This window comes from Macrobrachium nipponense, chromosome 17 (assembly GCF_015104395.2).
Source record: "Macrobrachium nipponense isolate FS-2020 chromosome 17, ASM1510439v2, whole genome shotgun sequence".
Lineage (NCBI taxonomy): Eukaryota > Metazoa > Arthropoda > Malacostraca > Decapoda > Palaemonidae > Macrobrachium > Macrobrachium nipponense.
Genome location: NC_087210.1, coordinates 28,302,175 through 28,314,353, shown reverse-complemented (window position 1 = coordinate 28,314,353; position 12,179 = coordinate 28,302,175). Strand labels below are relative to the sequence as shown.

General features: G+C 36.7%; 1 protein-coding gene across 1 annotated transcript in view; it reads left to right on the top strand.

Moving 5' to 3' along the window:
- Nucleotides 1–12,179, top strand: part of LOC135196150 (GATOR complex protein Iml1-like) — a gene marked incomplete in the record, with an annotated part of 480,334 nt that overhangs the window by 368,720 nt on the left and 99,435 nt on the right. The window contains 1 exon segment of the mRNA XM_064222704.1: nt 5,305–5,463. Coding sequence (XP_064078774.1) covers nt 5,305–5,463 — 159 coding nt within the window.

Here is a 12,179-nt window from a genome sequence, read left to right as displayed (position 1 = left end):
TATGACATTCAGTAATCCTAACAGATTACTTTTAAAGTGAGAGGGTACACTAGATGATTACATAATGGGGTATATATGGCATTTTTATTTTTATTTTCAACATAGGTTCAGGAATATCCAGAATGAGTTTGGAAAAGGGCCCTGTGACAGCAGATATAGGTTCAGTTGGTATTAAGTGTCAATTGTGGTTTATTTTCATTTCCACTTTACATGAGTAACTGCTCTGACAGTTTCTGTAAGGTTTATAAACTTTAATGTCACCCCATGAGCTGTTCATGGGCCAGTCTGAGGATTTCCCATTATGTATCAGGTATCATAAGGAATATAGTAGGCAAGATGCCCAATGTGCATGATCATGTAATTTTTATGGTCACCACTTGTGCATGAGAGGGTCATTCTTGATAGTAACTGGTGCCTGAATTCTCTGTCTCTTAAAAAAAATTCTCCCACTTCTTTGATACAAGTTGTTGATGTCACTTTTGCTTTTTGATTTACAATTCTTTCACTATTTTTCTTTGTTTAAGATTGGCTCAATCATACCATTCAGGATTTTGGTAAAGGCCCTTCAAAGCATTTTGGAGACACCATGGCTCCCTTTCATCTTGAGTGGGCCAAGCATGGCATTTTCTTGGTGCTTGGCTGAACAACATTTGTCACCAGTGACATAATTTTTTAAGTAGAAATTGAATACCGTATAGCAGTTCCTTATCAGTGAGAACACTGGAAACATGCCTGACTTCACAGGTTATTTAAACGTTATATTTTGAGGGGTAACTCTTGGTTTCTCTTGATATATTGAATTAACACAATTCTGCTAATATTTGTGGATGGGATGAAGGCAAATTATTTTCATAGTGGATGGTCTGTTCTGCCTTTGTGTTTTGCCCGAAACCAATTTCTGTTGGCAAACATAGACCCAGTGTTGGAAAGGCCTTTAAATACATTTTTACAGATTACTCCATTTTATCGTATTGTAATTTCCAATTTTTATTATTAATCCCCTTGAGCCTCATAGCCCAGTTATATCCTTTTACGATCATTCTGGTACTCATGACCATAAGCTTTGTTGCTCTGTTTCCAGATTTTTTTCTAAATTAGCCTTAGTTATATTCAATTATGTAACACCCTCTTTAGTATATTCAGTTATGTAACACCCTCTTTCGCTTGCATTCTTTTCCAGTCCTGGCCAATCCATTGCAGTTTTATCCTCATTCCCTGTTACATTTCATGTTTCATCTATTTTTTTTTTTACTCCTTTTATCTTTAATCTTACCATCATGTTTGTTGAGTAGCAGATACATGTATAATTCAACTGCTTCTTGCTCACAATTACTCTAAATTTCTCTTTCACACTTCACTCTGTTGCCTTCATTATCTTCAATTAGTATTGCATCATCTGCAAATATCAACCATTCCATCTTCCATTCAAGACCTATTTACTGATCAAACAACTTGGTCCTTTTCATTCTTTCTCTATTCCATCCTTCAAGATACTAAACAGGCATGGAGTCATGAAGCCACCTTGTATTAGGCAGACTTTTATACCAAACCAGTCACTGTCCTATGTACATATCTGAACACCTTTTGTTCCATCAGAAAAAAATTTAATTTTTTCAGCAATGTATTTTCTATACCAAATGTTGTCATCGCCTTCCACATTGCCTCTGTCAGTTCTATCATATACAATAATCTACAGTCACATACAAACATCATTTGCCCTTACTTTCAAACTTCTCATGCAAGACTTTTCATAATAATAAACACTTAATCCACACAAACACCTCATTGTTTAAACTAACACTGTTCATTCCTGACTAGCCCTTCAGTATTTTTCAATCAAAATGTTATTATACATCATTGCTAATACTGTATATTGGGAACTTTATGCCTCTCTAGTTCTTATAGCCTCTTCTTTCATGTTTCCCTTTTGCACAGTAATTGCATCTTTCTGTTTTCATCATCCATTTTTTCAGAACTTTTCCCTTATCCAGATGTACATTTCATATATTACATGCAGTCCCCGGGATACAATGTTCCTGACTTGTGGCACTTGCCTCATGGCATTGTTAACCACAATTCTACAGCGCTGTAAGTGGATTTACGGCACTGTTACCTGCTTTATGGTGCTGTTACCCAGACTTATGGCACTGTAACAGTGCTGTAAGCGCTGTTCATTTCCATTATAATTATGATCATTCAGGTTAGGCGATTTTTGGCTGAGAGCACCCTGCTGGGAAGGGAACCCCTGGCATACCCAGGGACTGCCTGTAGTCACTCCCTGAGTCTCACTTTTACCACTGTACTAAAGCATCTCACTCGTAATTTCATCAACTCTTAGTGTCTATCCATTCTTTAACCTCTTGATTGCCTTTCATAGAAGGAGACACCAAGGAAGATATTTATGCTTATTGAATAATTCCTGTGAATGGGAAACAGTTATAAGGATAACATTAGATGGTAGAAATGTGAAGAACAAATATAATCCCTTAAGGAATTTGCTGGAATTAGACAGTGAAAGAAATCATGAAACCCCAAGAAAAATAGAAGCAGACCTTATAAGTACTACAGGAACATTCTGTACATAAACAGCTTAATAGAGATTATTGCATGTAGCATCTGAAATATTTTTCTCCTTGCTCATGAATAAGGGTATGTTTTTAAGAATGGAAAGGTAATGGAATAATGTGATAAATATCTAAACATATTGTTTTGTTATATGCTTCTCATTCTAACTATGACTTTTCAGGAAGTTTGTTTGTTTTGTCCATAATGCAGCTTTTGTGCCTTTTATGAAGTAATTTTTCCATTTTAAAACTTGGTAGGGAATTGGTAGGAAATTCAGTCTTAACTCTGAAAAGTTTCAGAATATAACGATTGTCATTTACAACAGATGAAATAAGTTTTTTCTAACTTTGTACTCACATGCAAACTGGTAAGGCATATGTTCCAGTTGTGTTGCTTGTAAGGAACACAGTATACAGTCATTTTGAAGTATGTTTGACTTTGCATTCTTACTTCTCTCTCTCTCTCTCTCTCTCAGCAACTTCATTATTTGCAATAATATATCTCAGCCCTTACTATTTACTGTAGTTACTCATTTGTACAGTAGAGCATATATCTTCTCACTTTAGTGCATTATACAATTTTCACAATTTTTAAAAAATCTTATACTGTATGCTGTATACAGTGTATTTATGGTATTTTATCTTGTGGAATTAAGCATACTTTCACAGAAAAACTGTTGTTTTACACAAATTCTTAAAGATTTCCATATTTGTCTGAAAAGATAAGCGAAAAAATTGTGCCCAGGATTCTTTGGATGAGGTTGTGATTAGTCATTTATGGGGTGTTCTGGATGATGAGTCTTTTACAATTACCAGAAAGATGTTATTAAATTAACCCAGACGTCCAACTTGAAGATAAAATAGCCTTTTTTCACATTATAGATGTATTACTTATTTCTTGTGTTTGTGGTCAGATAATTTCTAATTGGTAAGTGATACATTTGGTATTTCATTTTTAAAGATTTCCATATTTGTCTGAAAAGATAAGTGAAAAAAAATTATGCCTTGGATTCTTTGGATGAGGTTGTAATTTGCTATTTATGGGTGTTCTGGATAATGAGTCTCTTACAATTACTAGAAAGTTATTATTAAATTAGATATTACCCTGACTTCCAGTTGTAAGATAAAATAGCCTTTTTTCACAATATAGAAATATTATTTGTTTCCTGTGTGTGTGGTCCGATAAGTTCTAATTGGTAAGTCATGCATTTGATATTTCATTAGTATTTTGTATTCAAATTTCCCATGCATCAGGCCTGGGAATTATAGTACGTATTCAGTAAAGTTATGTACAGTCTCAAAAGAGATTACGTAGTTGAAGAGCTTACATTTAACTCAGTTCCTAATACTGACAAGATATTAAGTAGAATCAACCTGTAGAGCTAGCATAGTATTACAGTACTGTCATAGTATTAGAGTGTGGACAGGCCCTGGTTATCAGCAGAATCGGATAATGGTGATCCAGTTTTATGTCACTTATCTAGCGCCATAAAATCGGCAATTTTTTGGCGCCATAATACGCCAAGTTCGAGTCATTGGTGCCAATAATAGTTATTGCACTAATACATGCCTAACAAAGGTGTCATCATTCGGTTATCAATGCCAAAATATGGTTATCAGCACCATAAGCACCATAAATCTCAGTGCTTTGGTTATTGGCGATTTTTGCTTATCATGGAACCCGTCGGACTGGAACCCCCATCAATAACCAGTCTACCGGTACTTTCAAACCAGCCCATGGAACAGTGACAGTGGTAGATTATTTCTGATATATTTGAAAAGGTTATAAAATTTGTGCTAACCACCTTTTTTAAAGATGTGAAATTTTACATTGATCTTCTCCCACCTGCCATAGAAGCTAAGACTTTATCCACACAAGTATCTAACTTGTTGAATTGGGAATTAACAGTTGTTACATCTGTCAGAAATAGGTTCAGAAGTAGAAGTGAGATGAAGCAGGGTTTGTTGAGTTCATTATACATTTCAAAATACTTATGTAGAGTTGAGTAGTTTATAGCGTATTGTAGAGTACGTGAATATTGCCCTAATACATAACAGCAGGTTGTCTTCCATTATGACAATATAAGCATTGATAGGCACTGACTATACAGGTAAAGAAGGGAGTTAATCCTTTAGTATGACCACACTCATTGCAAAATTGTGTTTTGTAAGAAACAATATTATTTTTAGATATAAAACTTATGGCCATACATATGTACATAGTATTTTTAGAATGCCATTACGTACTACCATGATTCCAGGAGGGATAACTTGATCAATAAATCCTTTCAGCTTAGCTTCTTTAGTACAGCTTAGGAGTTTGAAAACATCTTTTAAGGTTTCAGCCCACAAATATTGGAAAGGTATAAGAAGTGAAGCTTATTTAAGGTAAAAAATCAAACAACTCTGTGATGTAAAGATAAACATAAATGCACTAAAAAGACACCCTGCTCAGAGGATCTAGTAAAAGGTTTTTAATATTTTTACTGTCAAAACTATAGCCATTTTAACCTCTTGGTGTAATGGATGATAATATAAGCATAATTTGCTGTGAACGTATGCTTTTGCCACATTAGATAAGGGTTGTGTACTGTGTTGAAACCTGTTTTTTAATAGTTTTGAGCTTCTAGGTTTGTCTTACATTTTCTGTATTTAACTGTGTGATTGCATTTTATCTAGGTTTTGATTGCCTTGGCTGTGCATGTGTAGTGATTTGCTTTGGTTGATTTCCACCTTACAGAAGACAGGAGGGGGAGGGAAGGTTGGAGGTGTATATGGCAGTGGTGTGGGAAGGCGGCACAGTCTTGGTCCAATTTTACCAAGCTTTCCTTCTGCCACCTTTGCCACAGCATTTACCACTTCCAACTCTGCAGCTATACCAGCAGGTGGCAGTGGCCAGGTAGAAATTCTTTTGCTTTAGTTTATTGTAACTTACTTTTTTGTTTTGATGCATTTTTTATTTCAGGCATTTTTGGTATTTTTTGTCTTGCATGTATCTGGTAAAATGTACATACAGTATGTGTAGTGTTGGAAAGTGCAAGGTGAGAAATTTTTGTATTTTAGATTGTTTGCAGTCCCTGGGTTAATAACAAAAAGCGTACCTGCATATCCAGCCAGAAAATGTCTTAAATTTTGAGCCCATACGTACTACACCTTCATCTCATGTATATAAACTCATTTAGTATTAAGCATCATACTAGATCAGTCTCTGTGTCCATAAGAGCAACCTTCATTCCATTTTCAAATCGTGAAGTATTTTCCACTTTTTGAGGGATTTGAACCCTTAATTATTGGAAGTTGAGACTTACTATTGTTTAACTACTATGCTGCTGGTGTTGGGTACAATGTGGTCTTTACCTTTAATGTAACATTATACAGTACATTTTCTTCAAAGAAATTCATGTGTAAATCTGAAAAGAATTTATTTTTTGAGAATGCAACTGTAGTCCAGGAGTTCACAGAGATTTGTATTATTACATCTCGAGTACAAAAGGTTTGATAGCTAAAGCCATTAGCTAGTGTGATGGGGACCTCCGAATGGTCCTTTTTAAGTAATATCATTGGTGCATTGAGTAGGGGCTGCTGCTTGAACTGCACCCCAAAACAGGTTTAAATTACATTTTGGAGTATATCTATCAAACCTGTGATAAAAGTTTTGTTTTGGCACTGTGATTGCAGATGTGACATTCTTAAATGGTGCAATTGGTGCAAAACGCATTTAAGAAGGGCCCAAAGCTAGTGAGACATTTAAATCACAATTTGAGTACATCAATGAAACTCTGTGGAAATATACTTTAGAGGTTCCTGATGAAGGGTCAGTAATTCTTAAGAGTCAAATTTGGTGCAAACCCCATTTAAGAACGACCTAAAGAGGGCGCTATCTTTTCACATTTAAAACACGTCTTATGAACATTAATGAAACTTTGTAGAAATATCCTTTAGACCTTCCTGATAAAGGATCAGCAATTCGTAAGTGTCGATTTTGGTGCAAAATCCATTTAAGAAGCCTAAAGAGACTGTTATATTAGCACATGGCAAATTAAAATAAATTTTCTATCTCCATGACCTCTTTATATATCATGAATGAAACTTTGTGAGAATATTTTTTTTATCTGATATAGAAGAACAAAGAAACTACAAATTTATATATTTAAGTATTTATTGATACAAGTAAAGGTGCATTGGTGAAGAGTGAAATATAATATGTGCCAATACTGTTTACAATTCGATATTCATTTATGGTATTTACCCAGATATCATAATATGATATCTAACTTATCTAACTCATGAATTATTAGTTTTTTAAATCTAATTTTTCACACCTTTTACAAGGTGGTAGTAGTAGTAGTAGATATTGTGGTAAAATATTGCTATCTAATAATATGCTGCTACAGGGGATGGCTGGGCACTAACATGTCTATTTGCAAGTGATTATGCTCTTTGAAACCAACTGCCTTTTGATGGGTATATTCTTATTTAATTAGTATACACATTCATCTATCACATTTGCTATAAATCTTTTGCTAAAGTTTATAGATGAAACATCAAAACTGCTGATGAATCACACACACATTCTCTCTCTCTCTCTCTCTCTCTCTCTCTCTCTCTCTCTCTCTCTCTCTCTCTCTCTCTCTCGTCTCTCTCTCTCTCTCTCTCTCTCTCCTCTCTTCTCTCTCTCTCTCTGTGAATATGCTTATAATAATGCTAGTATTTACTGGTATAGCTAATTCTAACCTCAGCCTGCCTTTCTGTAACAAGATTCTAGTCATCCATCTTCATCTGAAGATGCAATGCCCATGTCGTCGTCCTCATCATTGTCCAATGCTGCCAGTTCCTCTGTCTCTGGGATAAGGCATTCAGGGAGTTGCTCCCCTTCGAACCAAACTGGTTTGTAATGGCCTTCAACCAACTGCCAGCCATTTTCTTCAGAGGGATGGTGCTCTATATGAGTTTGATCTGCTCTTGTCCACATGCTAGCAACAAAGGAGGCACGCTTAATGTGAGGATTGAGTTCCTTTTCACAAGGTGGTAGTCCACTTGCATCTATGTCCTTCAAATTGGCTAGTAGGTGTTTTCCATTTCCTTTTGGTCCATATGTCTTCATGAACTTCTCATACCTCCATTCATTCAGCCTAGTGTTTGCTCTATCCTCAGCTCCATACATTGTGGCTGTGAACCTCTGAAGAGCTTCTTTCATCAAGTTAGAAGCTGTAGAGCTCATCACCATTACTCTGAAAGTCTTCTGGTAGCCAGGTTGCTTTTCTAGAGTTTGGAGAGGCCTGCCTCCCCTTTTCTGACAAAAGCAGATGCATAGTCTGATCCCATGAAGGCATGGAAAGCTGGCAACACTACGCAAAGATCCAGTCCTAGTTCTTTCCTTGTTACAGTCAGGCTGGCAATTGTTCCTTGAAAAAGTTCCAATAACCCTCCACAATGTTGACTGAAGTCTATTGCAGTGGTACAATAATATCGCTTCAATGTCTTGTGTCGGATGCCCTGACCACTATGTGTCCATTCTCATGATCAGCTGATAAGGAATGAAAACAAATCTTTGTGTCCGCCTCTTCATGGTTGTTCTTTAATCCATCCGCTGTGTTTCGCTGTATCATACCTTCTGTCACCTGGAACTCATAACATTCCCCTGGGACATTTAGGGAGACTTCATGATCCCCAGAAATGTTAGCATACGAAGAGTTTTGCCATTGATTGGCTAGAAACTGAGGTAGCTGCTTCTTAAGGACTTGGACTGTAGGCCATCATTTAGATTTCTTGCCACTCATCTCTGCTCTCACCCTGTGATGGTGAAGGTTCTGTCATCTGATACCTGCCTGTCTCTTTCAGTGTCCTTTATTGAAGGCTGCGGATAGTCACCAAAGGCTATGTGTATGTGTTTGGCTGACGTTGTTAAACTCTGGTTAAGAATACTTCTGGCTAACCCTCCGTATGTGAGAGGGCAAATTTGGTGGCAAGGTATGTAAGAGGAACTGTCCATCTATGATGTAAGCACTGACTTCCTTTAGCTGCTCTTCGAGACCTTTCACCTTACTCCAATATATTAAAGAGTGCACTCTTATTGGTCTTTGCCATCACTTCTTCAGGGCTGGCCAAGGACAGAGGTACTGGTATCAATGGGTATTGGAGAATATGCTGCATGTCAAGTCTCTTCTTGGTGGACAGCACAAGGAGATGTCCCATCAGATCATGTGATCCTTTAAGGGCTGCAACTTTCGTGTTCTTTGTTCAGTGATTGGTTGCACAGCCATCTACAAAGGTTTTCAGCTCTTCCTTCTTTAATGGACTTTCAAACATGTTAGGATTACTAATTCAAGCTTGGATGAATTCCTTTCATTGGTACCTTTTCCTGTGTAAATATTGTACAGTACCTCTTCAGCTTCCTGGGTTTCAAATGGATTATTCGTATCTAAGATTTGTTTGATGATTTTCTGAAGATCCTCATTGTCATGTTGAATTCATCTTGGCCTAAGCTCTGTAGTGACATCATCTTTGTTAATCAATCCTGTCATCTCTTGCAGTTGACTAATGAACAATGCTCGGGTAGCCTTTGTTACCATCCATCTGAGGTAAGCGAAGTAGTCATTGGTGAAAGAGGTGATTCCTGTCAGTCGAGATGCGGCGTCGGCATTGATAGTTTGTTTTAGTGTCAAATCCACAGGAATTCTGCTGAAATCATGTTCTGTCCTTCACACTGAATACACCCTGATTAAGTATCTCTCTAAGGCCGGGATGAATCTTATCAATATTCAATAAGACCAATTGGTATTTTGTTAATCAGTGGAAATAGTTGATGTGGCCTGTGGCAAAGAATAGGTCAATGATCGGAGTCAGTGTGAAGACAAAGAGCTCGGTGTTATCTGTTAGGATAGATCTTTCCAGTTGGTGAAATATGTTAATGTACTCCACATACATCATCCAGAACTTTGCAGTGTATCCATGAGCTCCTGATAAGGTTGCCTTGGTGAATTCCGAATACTCTTTCGAACAATTCTCAAAAAGATCTGTACTGATCACCAGCTCAAGCCCATGTTCTCCTGTATTGGTATTTGCTTTCACAGTAGATATCAGGGTATGAAGCTCTTCTCTGTAATAACATGTTTCTAGAAAGGCCTTGAATGCAGGCTTTTGAAGGCAAGCCCAAGTAGAGGATGGAGCCTCTTGCATCAGTTGAAGTGTTTTCCTGTGAGAAACCCAATCAAAGAACCTGGCGCAAGGACACCAGTCTCTATAAGCATGTCCGGTCCTCCTAATTCAGCTATGAGTTTTCCAAGGGCCTGAAAAATGCCATCTCTATATGGAAAGCACCCATCATGATGAAAACATTGTCAAATGTAAATTCTTTAGCTTGGATTTGCATGGCTTGTCTTGCTGCCAGTATATGCAGTATACAACAGTTAGTGTCACTTCTGACTTTCAGCATTAAATTTTTCCTGTATCTCCCAGCACCATTTCCAATACTTTGATCCTCTTTCCTTATCTCTTTTGTTTAAAGAACATGCCGCCCAGATTAAAAAATTGTAACCCTGCCCCTCCTTTCTGTTTTTGAATATAAAGGTCTTTCAACTTCTATTATTTCTAAAATGGTGCAAATATTACGACAATCGGACGAACAAATTATGATTTTTTCGGAAGAGTTATCTCGCGGACGTAAGGAAAATGTTTTTTTCATAAATTCTCCATAAATCGAAATGTTGTGCTAGAGACTTCCAATTTGTTGCAAATAAAGGTAAATGATTGGATATTACTAGAATATAAGAGTTTTAGCTTACAATTGTGTTTTTCGACCATTTCGGTCGAGTCAAAGTTGACCAAAGGTTGAAATTTTGGCACTTATCGTTATTTATATGAAAATATTTCAAAACTGTTAAAAGCTACAACCATGAGTTGTTTATTGTTGTATTCTACATTAAATTGCGCACATTTTCGTATATAATACTCTATGTAACGGCTAATATAAAATGGTGCAAAAATTATGTCATAGTGACAAAGTAATTTTTGAGATGTGTCGCTGATGCTTTTTAGTGCGAGAAGAAAGAAATTTGCTCTTGCGCGCCTGGGTAACGATTGTAAACAAAACAACAGCTTCATCCATGAGCTCCCAGCATCCCCCAAGGCGCATGATTCAAAAGTTTTCGCCTAGTAGGCCTATAACTATTTTTACACGAATTTGAAAAAAAAAATTTTTCGTCAACATACCATACGTCGGTTCGGCACCCGACAGACAATTTTCGTCGACGTTTAATACGTCCAATCGGTGTTAAAGGGTTAACCGGTTATCGGCGCCATTAACCGAAACTTGGGGCCGTAAGCGCCATAAATCACCCAAGTTTCAGCTAATGGCAGTTTTCGCTCATCAGCACCCCACCGAAAATGGAACCCCTGCCGATAACCAGGGACTGCCTGTACATCCTTCTCTTCCTTTATTTTACAGAGATTAAAGATTCAGGTGTTTACTGCAGTTGCCCTTCCTACATCTTGATTCCATGATGTTTCTCTCTGATATGTATCCCGTCTTATATGTCACATTACACACTTCTAGCACGTTTTGTATGCCTTTTGATAGTAGTTTCTGTCATGTTATATTTTTCTTTAGTTTCTTTATTTTTGACAATTCAGTTTCTCATGTTTATTTTTTTAATTCTGTTAACTCTTTCTTCTTTCCTTCTTTCATCCTTCCTTTCTTATATCTTGTTGTCACTTCAGCATTAGCAGTCTAGTTTTAGGCTTGCCTTACTTGCTAGAACAGCATACTTCTGTTCATGGATATCATTAATACTCATCATCTTAATGAAATCAGTCTGTGTTTCAGCTTTCCGTTTCATGTTTATTATCAATTTTTAAGGCTTCAGAAGCCTTATATTTAGCATCTGTAATCCTTGCCGCTAAATAAATTCTAGTACTGGTGTCTCCCCCACGACCCCTCCTTGATTTCTTTCTCCTAACCTGTATCTTTCCATCACATATTCAAACTCAACTCTGTTCCAACATACTCATTTAGAGAAAGATGAACAAGTAAAATCTTCAAGTAAATAAAAAGGCAGCAATTTCTAAAACCAAGTGATATGTTCTTCTGTTGCTCTACCCTTCTGCTGTTTAGGTTAGTTCTTGTTTATTATTTTGGACATTTTGTGATGGCTGTTGCAGCATTGTAACATTTCTACAGCCATTTTAGTATTATTCTATATGTTTGACCCCCATTGGTTTCATCAGATTTCCATGTCAAAATGCCTTTAACCCAGGGATTACTGTGGTACAAGACTATGTGACCTCAAAAGTTTGGCTTGCTTCCTATATGCATTTTGAATCCTCAGGATTTAAACGTGTTCTGTTTTGCATAGTTCTTTATCAGAAGGGTTTGTTTTGTCAGTGTTGAGGACCACTACATAAGACTTATCTTTGAAAAGGATTGCATTGTCTTGTTAATTTAATTTCTATTACAGGTGTTGTTTTGGGTTGATGTTTGAGTCACTTTATACTACTTGAGACATGCACGATTTTTGACAAAAAGTGGGTTATTTGGCCCCATAGAATAACTGATATACTATATTGGAAGGATTTTTTTATTACAGTACATCACAAACAAAGGAAATGAAACATGCC